At 40.6% G+C, this 22829-nt stretch overlaps 1 protein-coding gene across 1 annotated transcript; it reads left to right on the forward strand.

Moving 5' to 3' along the window:
• Positions 1-1662: 1662 nt before the first annotated feature.
• Positions 1663-20567, forward strand: CD2 (CD2 molecule; the record flags this gene model as incomplete). Its single annotated transcript, XM_081326620.1, has 5 exons — positions 1663-1720; positions 13946-14251; positions 16086-16343; positions 16813-16941; positions 19796-20567. 5 exons carry the CDS (start codon positions 1663-1665, stop codon positions 19990-19992), a joined length of 948 nt encoding a protein of 315 aa, XP_081182746.1. The 3' UTR covers positions 19993-20567.
• Positions 20568-22829: the final 2262 nt, after the last annotated feature.

Consider the following 22829-nt stretch of genomic DNA (forward strand, 5'->3'; position numbering starts at 1 on the left):
CAGATAGCTGTTCATTTGCATTCTTTTAGCGAGTGGTTAAAGCTTTCTGGAGGCTTTAAGTAGTGTAAAGGGGTGTGAAGCCTTCTTGGAACTGTTGAAAGTATAAACCTTTCCATTCCTCACCATCCAGTCAGAGCTGAAGAAGCTTCTTGGATGAGAAGCGAAATGTCTTCAAAGAAAAATAAGAAACTCCAGTTGCCTCGTGAAAAAGCATCTATGGGATAACTATGACCTGGATTACTGGAAATCTCCATAGACATGGGTTACACATAGCAACAACATTTATCATGGGATGTGTGTGTGTTCTTGAGGCTTTCTGAGCTTGGTTGTTTTCTTGCAGACATTTCATTACCAACTTAGATAACCTCATCAATGCTAGTAGGGAGTGAAGTTTGCTCTCATTTTATACTCTAGTGCAGTGTTTTTCAACCTTTTTTGGGCAAAGGCACACTTGTTTCATGAAAAAAATCACGAGGCACTCCACCATTAGAAAATGTTAAAAAATTTAACTCTGTGCCTATATTGACTATATATAAAGTAATTCTCTTGAATAGGAATCAAATAAACACAAAGAAAGTATTTTATAATTACTTTTCAATTTTTCCCACGGCACACCAGGCAACATCTCGCGGCACACTAGTGTGCCGCGGAACAGTGGTTGAAAAACACTGCTCCAGTGCTACTCGTATCATTGTTGGTGGGCTCTTTCTTTTTTTTGTGATAACATACTTTTCTATTCAGAGCAAAATCCACTCTTTATTTTATCATACAGGTCATTCCCATGTAATTCAATTTCTTTTTACCTTTTACTTGAAAATTCTAACTCTCACTTTCCTATAAGAAAATAATGAAAGGCACACCATCCCATGCAATTTTTTGCTTCTCTCATAAAAATTCATTTTTACAACAAATCATATCCAATTCCTTTTTGTTCTTATTTGCATTTGCATCCATTTTCCTGTCTTCAGTCAATATTCTACCAAATATATTCATTCATCTCTTTCTCTTATTTTTTTAAAAAATTATCTGGCATAGCTGGCATTTTTCCTGTTAAATACAACTATTTTGGTATTCAGCACATTTCACATATTTCCAGATCCACCCTTCTTATATCTGAAAATTTATGTAATATTTGTTGCACGTGGATTCACTAATAACACATTTCTGTCCAAAACCTGCACGTCTCATCTGGCCACAACCATTTCTTATCAATATCTTCATCAATATTTTAAATAAGAACACATCACAAAGAATTGACATACTTCCTACAGAAAATTGAATCATTTGCTAAGCAGTAATTTATTTTACTGCATATTTTCCTTTTGTCATATATTATTTTATTGAATTAAGCAGCAAAGCTACAATTGTCACGTCACAGAATTCAAGGCTATGCCCACCACAACTGGCTCTGCTATTTTCATTTCTGCAAGTTAGAGAAAGAAAAGCTGCAAAGGCTGCAAAGTGCAGGTGGGTGGTAGAGAGAGAGAGAGAGAGAGAGAGAGAGAGAGAGAGAGAGAGAGAGAGAGAGAGAGAGAGAGAGAGAGAGAGAGAGAGAGAGAGAGAGAGAGAGAGAGAGGGGATGTGATGTATGTGTGTCAGATATTGCAGGCTTTGTCACAAGAATATACTTCCTTGTTTCTCTAGATAAATACAGCCTTGAACATGAACTTGGATAACCCATTCCTAATTGTATTCCTAATTATCTTGTTCAGCTTGGAAGGTGAGTTTAAAACTGCAGTATTCTTTGAATTTCTTTGAAAATAAGAAGAACACTGTTAAGTGATTACAGTTTAGTATTTTTTAGAATAAAAAATTTGAAATTGAAAGGAGAGTATTCAGTGGCTAAGATGTCCTTAGGCCAGTCTCTCAAACATTGGACTGAGAAAAAAATATAGTTTCAAAATCTTCCAGTTAATCGCTGCAGCTGAGACTGGATTAAAACCTGGATCCTCTAGGTCCAAGTATAACATCTTAATCACTACTCTAGATTTACAGCTATTAAGATTGGAAATAAGTCTGCTAGGATTTAGTAGAGTTTGAGTTTTGTAAAATTTTATTGAAGTTTATAAAAGTCAGCTATGGACATTCTAGATGTTATGGAACATATGATGCAATATTGTGAATACCCAGCAGTTTAATACTAACATTTACAAAAAAGTGATCAGAGGAAAATAGTATTGTTATGCAAACACTGAAAAATACAAATCTGAAATAGTTTAGAATCAGCTAAATTGCTTTCTTAAAATTTACATTTGTAATAGATAATAAAAATAGAACACGTGTATAAAATTTACTGTACAGTACTCTTTTCAGGTAGGATTTTATTATTTGGAAAATATTAAATATCATACTGAACCCCAATGGAAATAAAATAGAAACCATTTTATTTAACATCTTTACTGTCAAGGAAATATAGCTTTTACAGTTACACTAATCCTTTGGTTTTATATGCCCACACTGCTCAATCCCAATTGGCCTATACTGGGTGGGTAGATTTCACCTGGAGCTAACAGTCCCAAAATTAAATCGGTTTAAACCAAAAATCGATTATGATTATCTACTGCAATGTTACTATAATAGGCTGTTGAAGTTGTGAGAAATGTTTGAGAAAATGTCAAATATGAAATAATTGTTGATAGACTTTTGGACTACCCTGAAGTGGTGCAATGAAAAATATAACTGCCATTCAGAATTTTATGAGCAAAACAAATTAGGAATTTTTTTCCTCCTTGTAATGAAAATCCCTGCAGACTTTGCTGTAACTTTAAAAAACTTATTCCCAAATGTAATACCTTTCTGATACTTTGTAATTTAAACTAGGATAATAAAGGACTAAAAATCCAGTGCATCTGACTGGCAGTAGGCTGAAAAAAGCTGCCTTAACTCTTTGGCAGCCAAATAACCACTATGTATTAATATTGTAGTCTCTTGGTTAATTGTGCCATCGCCATACTATAAATAAATAAATAAGCTGCCTTAAATCTCTGGGCAACAAAATATTAACATGAGAAAGAAGAAACCTTTTTAATATTATGCTTCTGCAATCAAAAATATTCTTTTCATTTCTGAATGTTCCTTTTTAATTGTAAATTTGTGTGGAGTAAAATTTACAATTCATTAGAAATCATAAATGTTGTGTAGCCAGTTCTTTGCAGGTATTGAGCGAGACGGAAGGTTCAAAACAGCAACATGCTTTATTGAAGGTCAAACAGAACAGAAGCTTCTATGCAGCTACTTATACGATTGGCCACTAGGCAGCAGCCAATAGGTTTAAAGGAACCTATTCCCGCCCCAGAGCCAACTAATGATCGTCCTGGAGACTGCATGTCTGGGCAGCCAGCAACCGTTACACAGACACCCTAATTAAGCAATCTCAAGCAGCATTCAAAGACATGTGAAAACAGTTCAAGTAAAAGGCCCAATACATTACAGTAAACATATCCAAACAGGTCCAATTATCTTTGTGTTTCGTTCAGTTTATCACAATTGGAAGTGAGGGGAATGCATGTGTTACTAGGTTTTTCCTTCTCCTCCTCCTAATCCTATTGCACAGCTTAAACTAAATATCGCAGCTCAGAACGGGCAGTTTTCTCAATGAAGAGAAGAAAAAAAGTAGACTTTTTCAAGGATCTGTGTTTAGACCAATATTTTTTAATTTACTCATTAAAGATAAGGGTAAGTAGTTTGTAGAAAATACTAAACTATTCAGGAGGATAAAAAACAAAAGTAGTTATAAAAAGAATTTTATTAAATTGGACTTATGACCATTTTTTCAAACTTACAACCTGTAATGTATTGGGATTTTACCTGAACTGTTTCACATGTCTGTTTGAATGTTGCTTAATGTTGCTCAATTGGTGTGTCTGTGTAACAGTTACTGACTTGCAAGACTTGCTGTCTCCAAGAAGATCATTGGATGATTTGGGGCAGGAACGGGTTCCTTTAAACCTATTGGCCACCGCCTAGGGGCCAACCGTATAAGTAGCTGTGCAGAAGCCTCTGATTTAGTTCTGTTCCTGCTTGCCTCAATAAAGCAATGTTCCTGTTTGCAACCTGTCATCTCACTTACTGCCTCCAAAGAACTCACTACACAACACTGGCGACAAGGATGGGATCCTCCTTCTACGGAAGAGCTGAAGGTCACTAGGGGGTGAGGCCAGCAAAGCACCTGGCAGGCACTGCATTCCCCCCCTCAGTCGGCCTAGCAAGCCACACTAGCGACCACACCACCCTGCGGACCAGTTTCAGGGACTACAGAAGAAGCAGGACGAGGCAACATGAGGTACGAGCCGTGAAGACTTCCCTACAATAACGATAGTCGGAAAGCTTGAGGAATTTGATGTTATTCACCCGGAGAGATGGTCATCCTACATCTCAAGAGTAGAAAACTACCTCTGGGCAACCAAGTTGCTGAAGATGGCCTGAAGGCCACAACACTTCTCTGTGTCTGCGGGTCTGCAACATTTGACATCGCAGAGAACTTGGTCGCACCGGTGCAGCTGGAGTCCGTTACTTACACGGACCTGATGAAATGGCTTGATGACCATTTCCAGCCCAAGCTGTCAGTGATTGCGTGGAGGCATGCCTTCGAACAATGAGTTCAACAACCTGGAGAGACAGCCACGTAATTCATCGCGGCATTAAGAAAAGCTTTGCATCTGTGCCAATTTTTGGATTTGGAAGAAAGGCTTCGAGACTGACTTGTCTGTGGACTAAGGAGCAGAGAGCTGCAACAGAAACTTTTTGCAAAAGACACTCTCTCACTCCAGGAAGCCTTAAAAGAAGTCATGGTGGATGAAGCCACCGGTGGAGCCGTGAAGGCCTTGCGGCCCGCCAAAAGCACTCCTCACGAGGAAGCCGTCCACCACGAGGACGCCGAATTTCCAGAAGATGCCGACTTTGAGCACAAAGTTGACAAGATCCAATAGCACCATGACAAGGAACTGAAGCTCCCTTACAAGGCAGTTCCTTTCCCTCGGTGTTCGGGCTGTGGCAGCCGCCACCAACAAGCAGACTGCAGGTTCCAGACAGCCACGTGTCAGGCCTGTGGGAAAATCGGCCACATCGCATCAGTTTGTAGAGGTCACCAGAAGGACTGCCAATCAGACGATCTGATCAGGAGAGGTACTGGGGCCCCAGGGGCGCATAGAGTAAGGTTTTGCTCCAGCCATCAGAGCATTTGCCGTACAGGAGCTCACTGCCCCCTTAAGCCCAAACTTTGGTTTCAAGTTGAGTTGCAAGGCGTTCCTTGCAGGATGGAACTGGACAGTGGTTCAACTGTATCCATCATTTCCATGGAGACTTTCTGGTTCATGTGCAACCGAAGCAAGAGGTGGGCCACGCTTAGGCCATCTGACATCATCCTGACTGACTTCCAGAATTCCCGAGTAGCCGTCAAAGGCGAGGCCATCATGGCCGTCAAATTCAAGGGGTTTTGGGGGCGCCTAGATGTGATTGTGGTGGAGGGCCAGAGAACAAGCTTAATAGGGCTTGATTGGTTTGATGCTCTGGGCATCCAAGTCACCGGGATCCACCGCACTTGGCGTCAGTATGCGAGGAATTCGTGGATGTTTTTGACACTAGCCTGGGAGAGTACAAGGGCCCTCTGATAGCCTTTAAACTTGATCCTGCCATAATGCCTGTTAGGATCAAACCCCTAACAGAGTGTCATTTGCACTGAAACACAAATTCGATGCAGATCTGGACAAGCTAGTCAGTCAGGGGGGTACTACAGCCTGTAGATGGGGGTGAATGGGAAACCCCAATTGTAATGCCACTTAAGGCCAATGGGGAGGTCAGGATTTGTGCTGATTACAAGTGCACCATAAATAGGGCACTTAAACAGCATGCGTACCCGGTGCCAGTCATTAGTCACATCTTGGCTTATTAAGGCAAGTGTGTCCCATGTATTGACGACATGAGATAAGCCAATTAGTAATGGGAACCGGATGACCTACTTCTACTTTATTATAAAGCTAGATTGATAAAATTTTGCAAGCCTCAAAGTACAATTCCACCTCTTTCTCTTTTACAGTCTGAGAAACTATGGAGGGTCTCTTCTGAACTTCTTGTCCTGGCCAGTATCCAGTTGTGAGCTATGCTGCCTTTTATTTGACCATTCCTTTGGTAGCATCTCTTTGTCATCTCCCAAGGTCATGTTCTCTGTGTCCAGAATCCCAGGAGCATTGCCCTTCTGGGTAGGGAATTTTCCCATTCTAGTCTTCATGGATAGCTGAGGAGATGGCATAATGCTGTGCCAGAGTATAGGCCCTCCGATGGTTAGGTAATTCCATGTTAATTAAATATGTCATAAGAGAGACAGAATACCTGGCAATAAAAGTTGGGCCTGGCTAGGTGTAATTATTGCTCTGTGTCTATTACAGGCTATTTAATGAGTGCTTTGGGCTGATCATATCCATGCTGGACAGAAGGCCAAAGATGAGATTTTAGTTGCTCCTGTCTTTTCCCATGTGAATTAAAACAGTTAATGGAGCAAAGCTAGGGAGAAAATGAATAGTTTGAGTCAATAGTTGAGTATGATCACCCATATTCTAGCCTCTGTTTTCACGAGACCTATGTCCAGTCTCGTGATGCTATCAGATATACCTTTTGGGACTTAAAGTGCCAATATTAAAAAATTGGATTGAACAAGTTCTAAAGGTGTAGAATTGAAAATGGGATTCATAAAGAAGTTGTGGTATTGGCTCAGCTTTCAATACTTTGAAAGCTGTGGGTGTATAGTGGTCTCTTCTTGTCTTAAAATTTAAGGAGGGCAGATGAGCACCTCTCTGCACATAGTTCCCATGAGGTTTCCTACTGTTGGCAGAATGAAAGATTATTACAGGTATTTGAAACAGGAGGCTGTCTATCCCCCATGAGTGGTTCTTGGGCCTTTTGGCAAATGCCATGATTTTGGTTTTCTGATTTTGGATTTCTTCCTTGCAATACCATGTTAGTGCTCTCAATGCCCTTCTCAATGCCCTTCTAGATGTTTTTTAATGCTGACAATCTGCATTATCAGCACAGTGGAACAGAGAAATGTCTTACAATTTCGGGACTGGGTGGGTGAAAGTTTGTATTGAGGAGATCACTCACCCTGGAGTTGATAAGAACTGGGCCAATATGCAGCCTTGCTCGACACCTTTCTCCATTTCAATAGCACTTGGTGACGTAGTCCTGGGGAATACATTTAAAATTCTAAATTCTAGTCCTGCCTTAGAAAATCAATCATTCTTTTAGAACCTTGGGAAAAAGGCAAATGGAAAACTAATCCCCAAACTATCAGCATTAAAACTGCATGGATATAATTCGTATAGTCACCAGGAGTAAAAAGTTTTAAAAAGAGTTTATCATATTTTTCACAAAATTTATTTATTTATTTATTTATTTATTTATTTATTTATTTTAATTCCATTTATATCCCGCCCTTCTCCGAAGACTCAGGGCGGCTTACAAGCTTAGCAGTAGCCTTCATTCTATGTATATGCCTGCTTATTAGGGCTTTCACACACACCCCAAGCGGCATTATTACAAAGTCAGCTTAATTGCCCCCAACAATCTGGGTCCTCATTTTACCTACCTCGGAAGGATGGAAGGCTGAGTCAACCTTGAGCCTGGTGGGATGCGAACCTGCACTAATTGCAGGCAGCTGGTGTTACTTAAGGAGGCATTAGCCCACTGCTCCACCAATATCAGAATTTTTACAAAGTTGGTTTTATATGTGTTCAAGAAAGGAAAAAGAAAGAAAGAAAAGGAAAATTGAAGCAAAGAGGATTTTAAAGACCCATGCCTCTACTTAAACTAACATCTAATATAGCAAACAATTAAAAAATGGCTAGATATGATTAATATTTGGATGGAGACTGTTATGTCGTGGGCTCTGGTGAGCAGGAATGAAGACACACAGCTAAGTACAGAGAAACTCATTCTTTTATTCAAGCTGGAACTGTACTAGGACTTGGGGCGCACCTCGCCACAATATATAGCCAAACCCTATGGTAGCAACCAATCAGATTGAACCTGTGCTTGCTGCCCGAGGTTGACCAATTGCAGGACCGGAGACGTCCTGACTGGGTTGCTGGAAAGCTGTTAGCACGTGGTGTGGTACCAAAAGCCCAGTACATAACACCCCTTCCTCCTAAGATCAGGCTATAATCCCCTTAATAAACTTGACAATAGTCAAGACTATGAATCACTCCAACAACCAAAATACACAATAACAAAATAACACAAAAAAAATAATGCTTGTTAATTCAAGGTGGTTAGAATGACATTACGCAACCTTTACAGACATGCCTTGTAGTATGGACTACAATAAGATTAAACAATGGCTAAATGGCTAGTCAATGCAGTAAGGACTACAAAGGGATGAAACAACATCTCAATGAACATGCTTACCAGCAGTTACAAATTGCCCCAATTTCTGTAGGTAGTGGTACAATTGTCACAACACTATACATCACTTTATTTTACAATATAGTCTGTAAGATATGCTGGAGGTCTGTGTGGCCTGGAGGAATGCCTTGGAGTTCCACTCACTTTGTGGTCTACCAGCTTACCCGGTGGGCTGGGTAGACCCATGTCCCTTTGTGCTCCATCGTCCAGGGGAATTGAAACACTCTGGCTGGCCTCACCAGGTTGGCCCACCCCAGAGTCAGTCTGTTCTACAGAGTAGGCACAGCGGTTGCTGAGATTCGGCTGGTTTGCCTGGTCAGGGGTCCCATGTTGCACTTCTCAGCTTCTTTGTTCTTCCTCGGAGTCAACCAGCTGAGAAGGGAAAACCCTGGTGGTTCTTGTGTGGGCTGGCTTGGGTGCCAGGACTTCAGGAGGGAGTTATGCCATAGTCCTCACTTAGTGACCGTTCTGGAAACCTCTTTCTAAATTGGTCGATGTGTCTTCTGACCAGTTGCCCTCCCTCCAACCCCACTTTGTAAGATAGGGGTCCGGATGCTTTGGTCATCTGGCCAGGAACCCACAAATTTCCAGGCCCATAGTTTCTGGCCCAAACCCTATCACCCATTTGCAGCCCCCTCAGGGGTTTTGGTCTAGCGACTTTGGATGCCACTCTGTCTGGATGCAACCTGTCCAGTTTAGTAATTAAACCCCTTCCCCAATGAAGCTCAGCAGGACTTTTACCTGTAGCCGTGCAGGGTGTAGAATGCTGACAGAGCAAAAAATCTGCCAGTCTATGATGCCAGTCACCTGTGATAATGCGCTTGAGTGCCTCCTTTGTTGTCCTCACCATGCGTTCGGCTTGTCCATTCAAAGAAAGATGAAATAGTGCAGACGTAGCATGTCTGATGAGGTTAGCTCTAAGAAAAGCCTGAAACTCAGCAGCAGTGAATTGAGCTCCATTATCAGAAACCAAAACATCAGGCAACCAATGTGTTGCAAAGAGTTTTCTCAGCACCTGAATGGTCCTAGCAGTAGTCATATTAGGGACTGGAACTACTTCCAGCCATTTTGAGTGGCTATCCACTACTACCATGAAAAGCTGTCCTTGAAAAGACCCAGCGTAGTCTATATGAACCCTGGACCAGGGAGTATGTGTTTCTTCCCACCTGTGAACTGGGGCTTGAGGCATTTCAGGCCTAGATTGCTGGCAGGTATAGCAACCATGAACTTGATCTTCTACAGCCTTATCCAGGCCAGGCCACCAAAAGTAGCTTCTAGCTAAGGCTTTCATTCACACAACGCCTGGATGGCCTTCATGTAAAGATTGTAAGACTCTGTCCCTCAATGAAGTGGGGATAATGACTCTGTTGCCCCATAAAATGCAGCCCTTGTGTGCAGACAACTCACGTCACCTGACAAAATAACTTTGAAATTCAGAGCCTGGACTTTTTTCCAACCAGCCCGTGTATACCCATGACAGTACTCTGCTCAGAATTTTATCTGTGGCAGTTTCAGCAGCAATATCCCCTGCGTGGAGGGGAAACTCAGGTAAGTCCTGAATGGACAATATTTTAGCAGCAGGAGCTGGATCAGGATCTATTAGTGGCAGTGGTAGTCTGCTTGTCAGGGAAAATAAATTAATAGTTCCCTATCAGAGGGCGATGAACCGTGGTTCATTTGACGCATGGTAAACATCAGGTAAAAATAAACAAAACTGAGCCATATTCTATTGTATATAAAATTTTAATTGGAAAGCAAAGGAAAACTCCTAACTGACTACATCCTCTCATCAGACAGAATACAAAAGAGAAGAGAAAAAGTAAAGTGAGAAAACTTTTGTAGAGATGTGCATTGAATAGCAGTTCTAGGCATGAAACCATAACATGGCTGGACATGTGACAATCACCTTGGTTACATTGATAAGATTACTATGCAGCTGGCAGAAAAACAGAGTGAGACATGCGGAGCTGACAAACACTTTAAAAAAAACACAGTGACACTGCTGAGGCCATCTGCATGGCCCATTTCCTTGCCAGGTTTATGAATTAACTTAAAATTTGCAGAAAAAAATATAGACCATCTCAGCATTCTTGGAGATAGTATGTGGGGAGTTTGCTTATCTGTTGTGAATAACCCCAAAAGGGGTTTGTGGTCAGTGTAGACAGTGAAATCCCTGCCATATAAATAATCATGAAATTTCTTAACTCCAGCCACTATGGCAAAGGCTTCTTTATCAATCTGCACATAATTGCGCTCAGCGGAAGATAAAGTCCTAGAATAAAACACAATAGGAACCTGTTTCCCATTCTTCTCTACGTGGCTTAAGACTGCGCCCACCCCGTAGGGAGATGCATCACATGCAAGACATATAGGTTTAGACTCAATGTAATGAGTTACAGTGGACTTTTCTGAAAGAAGGGCTTTGAGATCCTGGAAACTTTTTTCATGTAAGTTAGTCCATTTACAAGGGGCTTTTTTTATCAAGTAGCCTGTGGAGGGGCTCTGCTATTGCAGCCTTATGAGGTAGAAATGTGTGATAAAAATTCAGGAGGCCCAAAAATGCTTGCAGCTCTCCTTTTGATTTTGGCCTAGGAGCCATTTTGATGGCCTTCACTTTTGAATCAGCGGGGTGAATTCCACTAGCATCGATACAGAACCCCAAGAATTCCGTTGATGAGACCCCAATGCTACATTTGTTTCTCTTTAATTTGAGGCCTGCATCACGGAGCCTTTGCAAAACAGCCCTGAGCCTATTGGCTAACACCTCTGGGGATTCCCCAGCAATGAGAACATCATCAAAATAGGGGCAGACACCCTGAGTACCCTTAAGTGTGTGTTCCATAATCCCTTGGAAAATACCCGGTGCAACACTGACTCCAAACTGCAAGCATTTGACTTTGAATGCCCCTCTGTGAGTTACTATTGTTTGAGCTGTGGCTGTGGCCTCATCAACAGGCAACTGCTGATATGCCTGCGCTAAATCAAGTTTAGCAAAAATGGTTCCCCCTTGCAAGGAGGCTAGAATATGGCTGACTACAGGGACTGGGTACGCATGTTGATTGAAGACCTTATTTAATGTGCATTTATAGTCTGTGCAAATGTGAACTTCCCCGTTGGACTTAAGTGGGGTGACAATAGGAGTTTCCCACTCCCCCCCCCATCAACAGGCTGTAATACGCCCTGTTCTACCAACTTATCAATTTCAGAATCGATTTTGTGTTTAGGGCAAAGGGGACCCTGCGAGGCTTAACCCTAATTGGTACAACGTTAGGATCTAATTTAAAAGAAATTGGTGGGCCAGTATAAGTTCCCAGTTTTGACTCAAAAACATCTGCGTATTCCTCACAAACAGTCATGAGGTCTGCTGTCTGTGTCCGGTTAATGCCTGTAATTTGTATGCCCAAAGCCTCAAACCAATCAAGTCCAATAAGACTTGTTCTTTGGCCCTCTACTACTATGACATCCAGGTGCCCCAAAAACCCTTTAAATTTTACCAATAAAGTGGCTTCACCCTTAACTTTAACATGAGCGTTCTGAAAATCTGTTAAAATAATATCTGAGGGCCTTAGTTTAGCCCAATGGTTACTGCGTCTGCACACAAAGTTGAACGTGTCATTCAAGATGATCGATAGCACCGAGCCGGAGTCCAACTCCATCTTACATGGAACTCCTTGTACCTCTACCGAGAGCTTGAGTTTAGGCTTAAGGGGGCGACGAGCCCTGGTGCGGCAAACGCTTCTCCGGCTTCTGAAGAACCCCACACTAACTGGACCCTGGGTCCCAGTACCTCTCCTAGTCAGTTCCTCCGACTGGTGTTTGGGTGGCCTGTCTCTCTGGTGGGCTCTGCACACCACTGCAATATTGCCGGTCCTTCCGCAAGCTCTACATGTGGCTGAACGAAATTTGCAATTGGTGCGGAAATGGTTGCCTCCATACCCCTTACATCTAGGTAAGAGAACTGCCTTGTAATCGTTCCCTCATTGGTGGTTGCCACAGTTTTGCGTGTTTGGCTGCCTTTGGAGCTTGTTTATTTTGGGTTCTTCATCTTCTGATGATTCTCCAATGCATTTGGCAACCTAGAGATGGACAGAATCTTCTACTTTTGAAGATTTGGTGGGCTGCACTGTTTGCACTGCACCTCCAGCTGCTTCGTCAGCCATGACCTCATCCTGTGCCTCGGTGAATGTGAGATTGGATTTGGCAAACAATCTCTGCTGTAGGGTTCTGTCTCTAAGGCCACAGACGAGTTGGTCTCTCAGTCGTTCCTCTAAATTCGAGAACTTGCAAAGGCGTGCGGCCTGCCTTAGGCCCGCGATAAACTCTGAAGCTGTCTCTCCAGGAAGCTGCACTCTTTGATCGAATTTAAAATGCCACGCCATCTCCAACATCTTGGGCTGAAAATGCCCGGTCAGCTTCTTGTTAAGGTCTGCAAATGAAACCGCTTCAATGGGCATTGGTGTGAAAAGATTTTCCACTAGGTCGAAAGTCGCTGGCCCACAACGTGGCAGCTTTTAGGCCTTCCTTTGCAATCTGGTTTGCTCGTAGATAGTTCTCCACTTGCGAGAGGTAAGATGGCCATTCTTCTGGATGCTTTACATCGAATGAGTTTGCTGACCTTCGGCATCTTTCCACAATTCCTGAGTTCTTGGATCCTGCTTCTTGGGCTCAGGGAATGCGTCCACTGAGTACGCGGCCGCTAGTGTAGCTTTACTAGCCGGCCTAGAGGGGGGGGGAAAGATGCCTCTTCCCTCCAGCATGTAATGCCAACCACTCGTGAACTTCAGCCCTTTAGGCAGTGAAGCAGGATCCCACCTTCGTCGCCACTGTTATCATGGGCTCTGGTGAGCAGGAATGAAGACACACAGCTGAGTACAGAGAAACTCATTCTTTTATTCAAGCTGGAACTGTACTAGGACTTGGGGCACACCTCGCCACAATATATAGCCAAACCCTATGGTAGCAACCAATCAGATTGAACCCATGCTTGCTGCCCGAGGTTGACCAATTGCAGGACCGGAGACATCCTGACTGGGTTGCTGGAGAGCCGTTAGCTCTCCAGCAATGCACGTGGTGTGGTACCAAAAGCCCAGTACATAACAGAGACCATCAAAAATCTCAGGGCAGTAGACTAGCCTGGGAAGTTAAAGACAATATTCTGAAAAAGAAAAGTATGTTTCTGTATGGTTGCCAGAGAAAGCAATTTACTATATTTATATACAGTAGTTACAGTTTCTTCAGGGAAGATGTTATCTTTAACTGTGTATATATATGTGAGTAAAAGGGAAGTTGATTTAGCTGTTAATTTTTTAAAGTAAAATTTAAGTAATATAACTGCTTCTGTAGGGACCAAACCTTTTCTATACTTACCACTGTTATACCTACAAATTACTTTAGATAAAGGTAATGTGTTCAACACTGAGCTTAATTTCTTTGGAAGATGAAACCTTGCATGTCATGAGATATGTGGGGAAAATGATGGATTTTAAAAAGCAGCAAGCACATATTTTTCCATTTATAATCTAAAGAACAAAATTTGTACATTTTTTGGTAGGTTCTGTGTCCACGAATGACAAGGTTCACGCTCATGTGGGAAGCCAAATTATTCTTTCCGGACCCAGAGCCAGTGACAGACCGGATGACTTAAGGTGGATTAAGGACACTGTATTTATTGCAGAGTGTACGAATAATGATACTGAGATAACAAAAAAAGAACCAGAACCAAACAAATATCACTTATTTCTTAATGGAAGTCTGAAAATAAATAGATTGAAGAAAACAGATGCTGGAAATTACAAAGTAGAAGGATTTATGAAAGGCGTACGTTTATTTCATCGATTAATTACTTTGCAAGTTGATGGTGAGTTTTTGAATACTATATATCTACCATTCATCAACCTGTGAGCACCTTTGTTTTACTTCTTTTGTCCTTCTATAAACAGGTACTTTGGATTGGCCATAGTTGGGTTTATGTGGGTAGTGATATTCCTATATGGTGTTTACTGTAAATTTTGAAAAATTGGTAAGCATTAAAAAGATTGACAGCCCTCAGAATGTCTTAGATTCCCAAGTGTCTAACAAATGCCAATAGATCGGAGTAAGCCAAGAAAACCTGTCTGACAATGGAAAACATGCAACATTGACGTAACATGATTGTGATACCATAGTTCAGTTAGTAGGCAAATTCCTGCAATTTGTGAAAAAAAACAACAGATAAATTTTCCAGAAATGAAAGCCTCACTTGACCTTTGTTGAAGTATTGAAACCATAAAATGACATTTCCTAACAGTCTCATGTTGATGTTAGATGGTGTATGGGAATGAAAAGGTATGGAACATCATAAAGCAGGGGTAGAAACCGGTAGCTTGTTGTTGAACTTCCAACAATTCCAGACATCTTGGCAAATAAAGAAGCCAGACTTTATACTTTAGCAACATCTGGAGAACCAACAATTTCCTATCCCTGCCTTGGGACAAAAAGTAATCTCTCAGCACCAGTGCATGGGTATGATCCAAAAATAAAAATAAAAAAATGCATAACCTTGCTGCAGAATGCCAGACTATCCAAAAAGGTATGATATATAGAATATTGTTCTATAGTGGGACAACAGTGAATACAAAAGATGAAAATCCCTCAAGTAGTCTGCACATAGGCAAATTATATTTAGATAAAAGAAAACAGGAGTCAGATGGAATTCATTCATGTATCTATGTATTATATTTTATTACATTGTATTATATTGTATTTTAGGGACGCGGTGGCTCAGTGGGTTAGGACGCTGAGCTTGTTGATCAGATGGTTGGCAGTTTGGCGGGTCGAATCCCGAGTGCTGCGTAACAGAGTGAGCGCCTGTTACTCGTCCCAGCTTCTGCCAACCTAGCAGTTCGAAAGCACGTAAAAATGCAAGTAGAAAAATAGGGACCACTACGGTGGGAAGGTAACAGCGTTCCATGCGCCTTTGGCGTCTGGTCATGCTGGCCACATGACCACAGAGAAGTCCTCGGACAAGTGCTGGCTCTTTGGCTTTGAAACGGAGATGAGCACCGGCCCCTAGAGTTGGAAACGACTAGCACACATGTGCGGGGGAACCTTTACCTTTACCTTTACTATATTGTATTTTACTCTACTCTATATGATAATAGTAATAGTTACAGTATTAACTGAATATCTGTCAATATTAGATAGCCAAATACTATTATTTTTCTCACCAGAGAAAATTTGTTTAATTTACAGTTTGTAAGATGACTTTAAAACATCATGTTTCTTTACATGCTGGTTATGCATTTTAATATCCTTGATATGTTTTGGACTTAAATTCCTATTTACTCCATCCAGCAAAGCCAATAGCAGGGGATCATAGTGCTTGAACTTAGATACCATCCCATAATGCTTTACCACACTCTGATATACAGTATCAGCATGTTGCCCACAACAATCTAGGTCCTTGTTTTACTGATCTTGGAAGGATGGAAGGCTGAATCAACCTTGAGTCAGTCAGGATCGAACTCCTGGCTGTAGGCAAAGTTAGCCTGCAATACTTCATTTTATACCATTGCACCATCACGGCTCTGCATGGAAACACAGTCAAAAATATAAAGATTTAATTCTCCATTATGCAATTCTTGGATTTTTTTAAAATAATAGTGTATTTAAACCAGAATTATATTGAGCAGAGCCTATTTCTTTTCTTTCAGATCTTCAACCAAAACTTACTGAGCTTTGTTTCCAAAGAATATTGGCATGTGAGGTGAAAGCTTCTGAGGAACCAAAACCCAGATTTAAATTGTTTCAAGATACTAAAGAAATTGAAATCTTTGTACAGCCAAAATATGACAACGCGACATGGAAGGTGACATTACAATTAAAAGTCCTTTCTGGAAAATTCAGATGTGAGATTGATATTAATTCTGAGAAGAATCATACTGAGAAACAAATAACATGTCCAGCAGAAGGTATTAACTTAGTTTCATAGCACACTTCTAAATGGTAGACTGTATAGGTTGGAATATTACATATGTAAACCATAATACAGTTTGTTTAGTTTCTGGCTTAATGTGTAAATTCAGACTGAGTGGTTTTTAATTTTTAACATGAATCAAATCAATTTGAGATATTCCATATATCTAAATATATACAGTACCTGTAATTGTGACAGAGCCAATCAGTTACATGAATAAATGCTAAATGAAATTGTGATTTGATTGTTTATGCCTACTGTGATATATTCAAAAAACAATTTTTAAGGAAGCCATGAATAAAAGCTTTGTGTTTTTCCCCTAATTTTTAACATGTTAGGAGGGCAGAAAAAATAATAGACTGTTTTTTTGTCTCCTTTGTATATGTCTCCTTCCCCTTCTCTATATGCATGAATGTATAAGTACCCACATTCAATATTTTATTGTGAGTTTTTCTGTGTTTTAGAGTCCCGTGGTTTAGAACCTACGTTCCTCATCGCGATCATCACAGGAAGTGTAGTCATAATGATAATCTTTTTGGCTCTGATTATTTACTGCATCAGAAGGAAGAAAGCAAAAAGATGTGAAAGGGAAGGTAAGCCTGGCATTCCTTCCATTTAAAATCGAACAAGATTCTCTCTTTCTAACAAGAAATCATGCACTAAGTAAATTTTAGCCATATTTTAATGAAAATTAAAGTTCAGGCCTAGCCCCTGAAGGAAGGGGAGTCTTGGTGGAGCAGTGGGCTAATGCCTCCTTAAGCAGTGGGCTAATGCCTCCTTAAGTAACACCAGCTGCCTGCAATTAGTGCAGGTTCGAGTTCCACCAGGCTCAAGGTTGACTCAGCCTTCCATCCTTCCGAGGTAGGTAAAATGAGGACCCAGATTGTTGGGGGCAATAAGCTGACTTTGTAAAAATGCCGCTGGGGGGGGGGGCGAAAGCCCTAATAAGCAGGCATATACATAGAATGAAGGCTATTGCTAAGCACATTGATTTGTGCTTCTTAGTTTGTAAGCCGCCCTGAGTCTTCGGAGAAGGGCGGGATATAAATGGGATTAAAAAAAAAAGAACACAGAAAATACAGTATTTTACTTAATGTGTCCAAAAAAAGCCTGATTTTTATAAAAGCCTTTGATTTTCTTTAGATTTTTTTAAGCCTGGTTTCTACATTAAAAAAATAAAATAAGTGATTTGTGATTGAAAATTGTATTGGTTCCTCAAAGGTGAAAATCATTAAAATGTGCTGAGGAAGGATGCATGTTTTTTTTTCCTTTTCCCTGACCAAGCACAAATGTTTAGAAGACCCCACTGAGTCTTAAATGGTCTGCCATTTCCAAAGATTAGCATAAAGCGACAAAAAGTAGATTTGATCTTGTTAAATTAACCTTTAAATAGTATTAAACGTGGGTTAGCATGATTATGCTTAAGTCATGTATTTCATAAGTTTCTCCTGTCAAATTACACAATAAAATTTAATATTGTCATTTTTCCCCCCTCATAAACTTCACAATCCTGTCCTGGTTTCTAATTAGAGATAAAGGTAAAGGTAAAGGTTCCCCCGCACATGCTTGCTAGTCGTTTCCAACTCTAGAGGTCAATGCTTATCTCCGTTTCAAAGCTGAAGAGCCAGCGCTTGTCCAAGGATGTCTCCGTGGTCATGTGGCCGGCATGACTAGACGCCAAAGGCTCACGGAATGCTGTTACCTTCCCACCATATTGGTCCCTATTTTTCTACTTGCATTTTTACGTGCTTTAGAACTGCTAGGTTGGCAGAAGCTGGAACAAGTAAGAGGCACTCACTCTGTTACGCAGCACTCGGGATTCGACCCGCCAAACGGCCAACCTTCTGATCGACAAGCTCAGTGTTCTAACCCACTGAGCCACTGCGTCCCTAATTAGGGATAGATACCACTAGAAAATCTCTTTCAGTCTCTGAGGTAATGCAGTGTGGTACCTCTTCCTATCTTCATCATTGAGCAAGTTCATCCCAACAAAATGTACTCAGTCATCTTCCTTGGGCTCTTTTGTCAATCCCCACAATTCCACCAGGAAAGTCAAGGCTGAGAGTCTTTCAGAATTAGTCCCATTACTTTGGAATTGACTTTTTATCTTTGGATGACTGATGACTTTCTTATTTATCAATTTCTTTAGTTTGACTTTATGGAGTAGGAGTAATCCTCTGTTTGGGCTCTGTGACTTCTGACTAGCCTTGGTAGTAGACTTTCCAGCCTTTTATATTGTATTGTTTAATTTTATCTGATTTATTTATATATATTTTGTTAATAGGTCTTTGATCTAGCTTTTTTAATGATAAAGACCTATTTTGTATTTGTGCTACATAAGAGTTTTTTGTACAGTAATCTATTTGTACTTTTGTATATTTTAATTAATTGATATTCTTTATTTCTGACCAATGTTTACTTTTTAAAGTGGAGCATGATGATAGTGATGATGATGATAATGATTTACCCAAGGCTTTTGGAGACTCCATGTGTCATGAAATATATATTTTTTAAAAAAGTGATATTAAGTACAGATGACTGAAGATGATAAGAGAAAAAAAGGCAGCCTAGTGATAATCAAGTCATCATGATGCAGATTTCCCCAACCAGTAGCCTCCAAATATATTGGATTACAATTCTTCATTTTGATGCTGGCTATATTAAGCACATATAATGTTACCAGGTTGGGGAAGGATGATTTAAACCTTGGTGCTAGATTGGAAACTTTGACATGGCAGTCTTCATTTCTGAGACTGTCTACCTTAGTCCAGATTTGAATTAGTATTGGAAATTGAGTACTTCACAATAATCCTATGTGTTGTGACTCAGGGCCAGCCGGTGGGTCCGGCAGCCGGCTCGGATGTATCGGATGACTCAGATGAGGGGGAGGAGGAGGGTGTGGAAGACGAACCGGCTGATGATGGCTTGGAGGCTTCGCAGAGCCCTCAGCCGGGGCCCTCTTCTCAGCTGCGTGAGCCCGATAGTGCGGAGGATGATGACCCACAGCTGGCCCTGTTCAAGGACGCCCGACGCAGGAGGCAGTCGAGCAGGAACAAACAAAGAAAGGCTGTGGGACTCCTCGGGAGGAGACACAGGGAGACCACGCCCTGAACTCTAAATAAAAGGAGTGTTTGGGGAGGGGCTGGTTGCTGAAAGCAACCCTTCCGCTTGAGGATTCAAGTTCCTGTGTTTCTTGTTCTGTTGTTTTGCTTGTGAATTAAACTTGGCAGACGCTTTGCAGCCTCAGATGCTCTCCAGTCTCTACTGCTTGAACAGGGGTTTGCCTTATTACAAGGCCGGTAGTTGGCTGGTTCAGAACACTATGCTACTTCACCTTTGTGATATTCTGCATAAAATTCATGCAATCCAGAACTGATTTTGTTCTGCTGTTCTTCAACTAGGTCAATCAGTATTACTTAGAGTTTTTGTTGTTTGTCCTTATTGCAGTTGAGGAGTATGCCCTGCAACTCCAGATTAACAATCACATGAAACAAAGGAAACTTCCTGAGATTCCTGTTTCTTCTGGCTCGAATCCAACACCTCAAAAAAGCAGCTCACCTCCTTTTGAATTGAAACAACAGACTGGTCCTTCCAAATCATGCCCTCATCCGAAACCACCCCGGCGCATAAAAGAAAGACCTTAGGTATTTTTGTGTTGCATACTTACCTCAGAAGAAGTATTTTCGCTTTCCATATTGCCATTGTGATTTTTATGAACTTATGGTTAGCCAGCCAACTCTGAGCAGGCTTAAAGTGTGGCTGTTGGCAAATAGATTAGTTAAGAACCAAAACCAGGAAATCAGAAGATTCAGAGTAACTTATTAAGGTAGGTAAAGGTAAAGGTTCCCCTGCACATGCGTGCTAGTCGTTACCGACTCTAGGGGCCGGTGCTCATCTCCGTTTCAAAGCTGAAGAGCCAGCGCTTGACCGAGGACGTCTCCGTGGTCATGTGGCAGGCATGACTAGACGCCAAAGGCGCACGGAACGCTGTTACCTTCCCACCGTAGTGGTCCCTATTTTTCTACTTGCATTTTTACGTGCTTTCGAACTGCTAGGTTGGCAGAAGCTGGGAGAGAGTAACAGGCGCTCACTCTGTTACGCGGCACTCGCGATTCAACCCGCCAAACTGCCAACCTTCTGATCAACAAGCTCAGCGTCCTAACCCACTGAGCCACCGCGTCCCGCACAAAATTATTAGTCCCGCACAAAAAGCTATATAGGTCTTCATGACTACTGATAGAAAGGCTTTGACCTAGTTTTATGATTGTATGACTGCTGTTGTTTTCAAACAATTTAAATATTTTCCTGGATGGCTTATTGTTCTGTATTTTGTTCCTAATCATTACATATGTATATATAAATGTTTTAAACTATATCTTTGTAGATTTGCAATATATTTTTGTAACACATGTGCAGAGAATAACATTTAAAGCAATAAAAAGAAGAAATTTGAAGAGAAATAAGACCAGAATATGTACTTAAGAAAATGGATATGTTTTTCAATGAGAAAAGTCTACTAGAAAATTGAGGACATTGTTGATACAGTCCCTGCCAAATGAAAAGCATATGAGTATTGATATGGACATAAAAGATTCTTCTCGGGACAATGTAGGAATATTGATGCTTTTTTTTAAAAAAGCTAACATTATTAAGTTTCAAAAAAATATAAATTATAAATTAACAAAAAGAAAGAAGATTAAAAGAAGCAGTAAGGGATCAAAAAAACAGAAAAGTTAGAAAGTTATAAGTGGAATGAGAGAAATAAGAAAAAAATACTGAAAAATGACTTCCATTGTTTTTTGTACCTGTGTTGAAGAACATTGTGTAGGAATGTGGATATTTTTTTTTAAAGAATTATCTGCTTTTTCATTACAAAAATAAAAGGGTCCCAAACTTCACCTGCAGATCAGAGTTCTATCTAAACTAAAAAAAAATGCTTAATATCAGTTATAATTACCAAACAAGCCAGATTCAAACTACAGAGAAAAAGATGGCTTGTTTTTAATAAAATAAATAAGATCCACAATTTGTGTTTTATATTTTACATGAAACTGTAGTCAATATAGAAGTACAGACTTTAAGCCACTTTGCAGCTGCACAGGAGGGGAGGCAGAGAGAAACAAGTGTAAAATACGTTGTCAGTCTTACTCTTTGTACATTAAACTGTAGCTTAGCACAGATATGGTGGTTGATGAAAGCCATTTCTGGAGTCAGCAGGGGTGCTCCCCCTCTTTGCCTTTCCCAAGAGTTTATTGATCAACTTGGGCGGTATCACCAAGCCCTTTATCAAGAAATCCTCGGGAATCCCATGTTTGGCCATGGGAACCTTGTGATCTGAAGCATGATGAATGGAGGACAGGAGACAAGCCACTTGTGCAAATGTCACTGTACATGAAATTAATGGTGGGAATGGACGCTCTTGCTCGTATTCTTTGCTCTTATTGTGAGTTTTGTTCAATTTATATATTTCACTTTTGTATTCATAGTTTGTCTTTTAGAGACACTCTATCAAGAGCATCTTCATTTAGAATCTGAGAAAGAGCAGAATAAAAATAAAATAAATAGTAATAAGAAGAGTATGAAGAAAAGACAATTGCAAAATATATTTATTTCAAACATTCAATTCCTGTTTTTCAACTTAAAAAGCATTTGGAGTAGGCTGATAATTTGAAAGAGAATTAAACATGCAGCTAGTATTGAACAAAAAATACCAGTTTATCATAAAGGTGATAAAGGAAGCATTTTCACAAAGTCTCTGAGCTTCTTAGCCACAAAAAACAAAAGCTTTGCTGTAAATGTTCAGCCACATTTTTCACAGGAAACTATTGAACTTCCTTGCAGCCTGTGGTTCAGTGTTTCTCCCACATGTGACCTAATTGAGATGCTTCAGTATTTGAAAAGCTTTACCAAGAGACAGAAGAAAGAAAATGTGCACTCAGCATTTTATAATCCAGCGGTCTATTTTCTACTGCCATCACATACATGGAATGCTGGAATGTAAAGCATGTCCTTAATGAAATGAAGTTAATTGTCCAAAATCTGTCCAATTTCCAGCAAGCCCTAAAATGGTAATATCAAAGATTTGGGGGGGGGGCAAACAGGGAGTGGAAAGAGAGAAGGGAAATGATAGTTAATTCAATCCTGTGTATCTTTATTCAGAAATCCAGCATAGTCTAGTATTTCTCAACCTCAGCAATTTTAAGATGGGTTCAGTTCTCAAAAAGCCCAGACATCTTAAAAACTGTTGAAGTTGAGAAACACTGTCCTAGTCAATATTCATGGGATTAAAGAGTTAATATAGGACAAAGATGGGCAACAACAACAACTCCAGAATCAAAAGCAGCCCTCCAGGTTTTCCTGTGGGGCTTCCAGAGCCCAGTGCAAACCAAAGTAATGGTGCAATTTCCAAGCATTTTGAGGAAAAAGTACATAAAATAAACATACTACACTCAAAATAATGGCAAACCTACTTCCAGAAGTC

Source organism: Vipera berus, assembly GCF_964194415.1.
Source record: "Vipera berus genome assembly, chromosome: 4".
NCBI classification, from domain to species: domain Eukaryota; kingdom Metazoa; phylum Chordata; class Lepidosauria; order Squamata; family Viperidae; genus Vipera; species Vipera berus.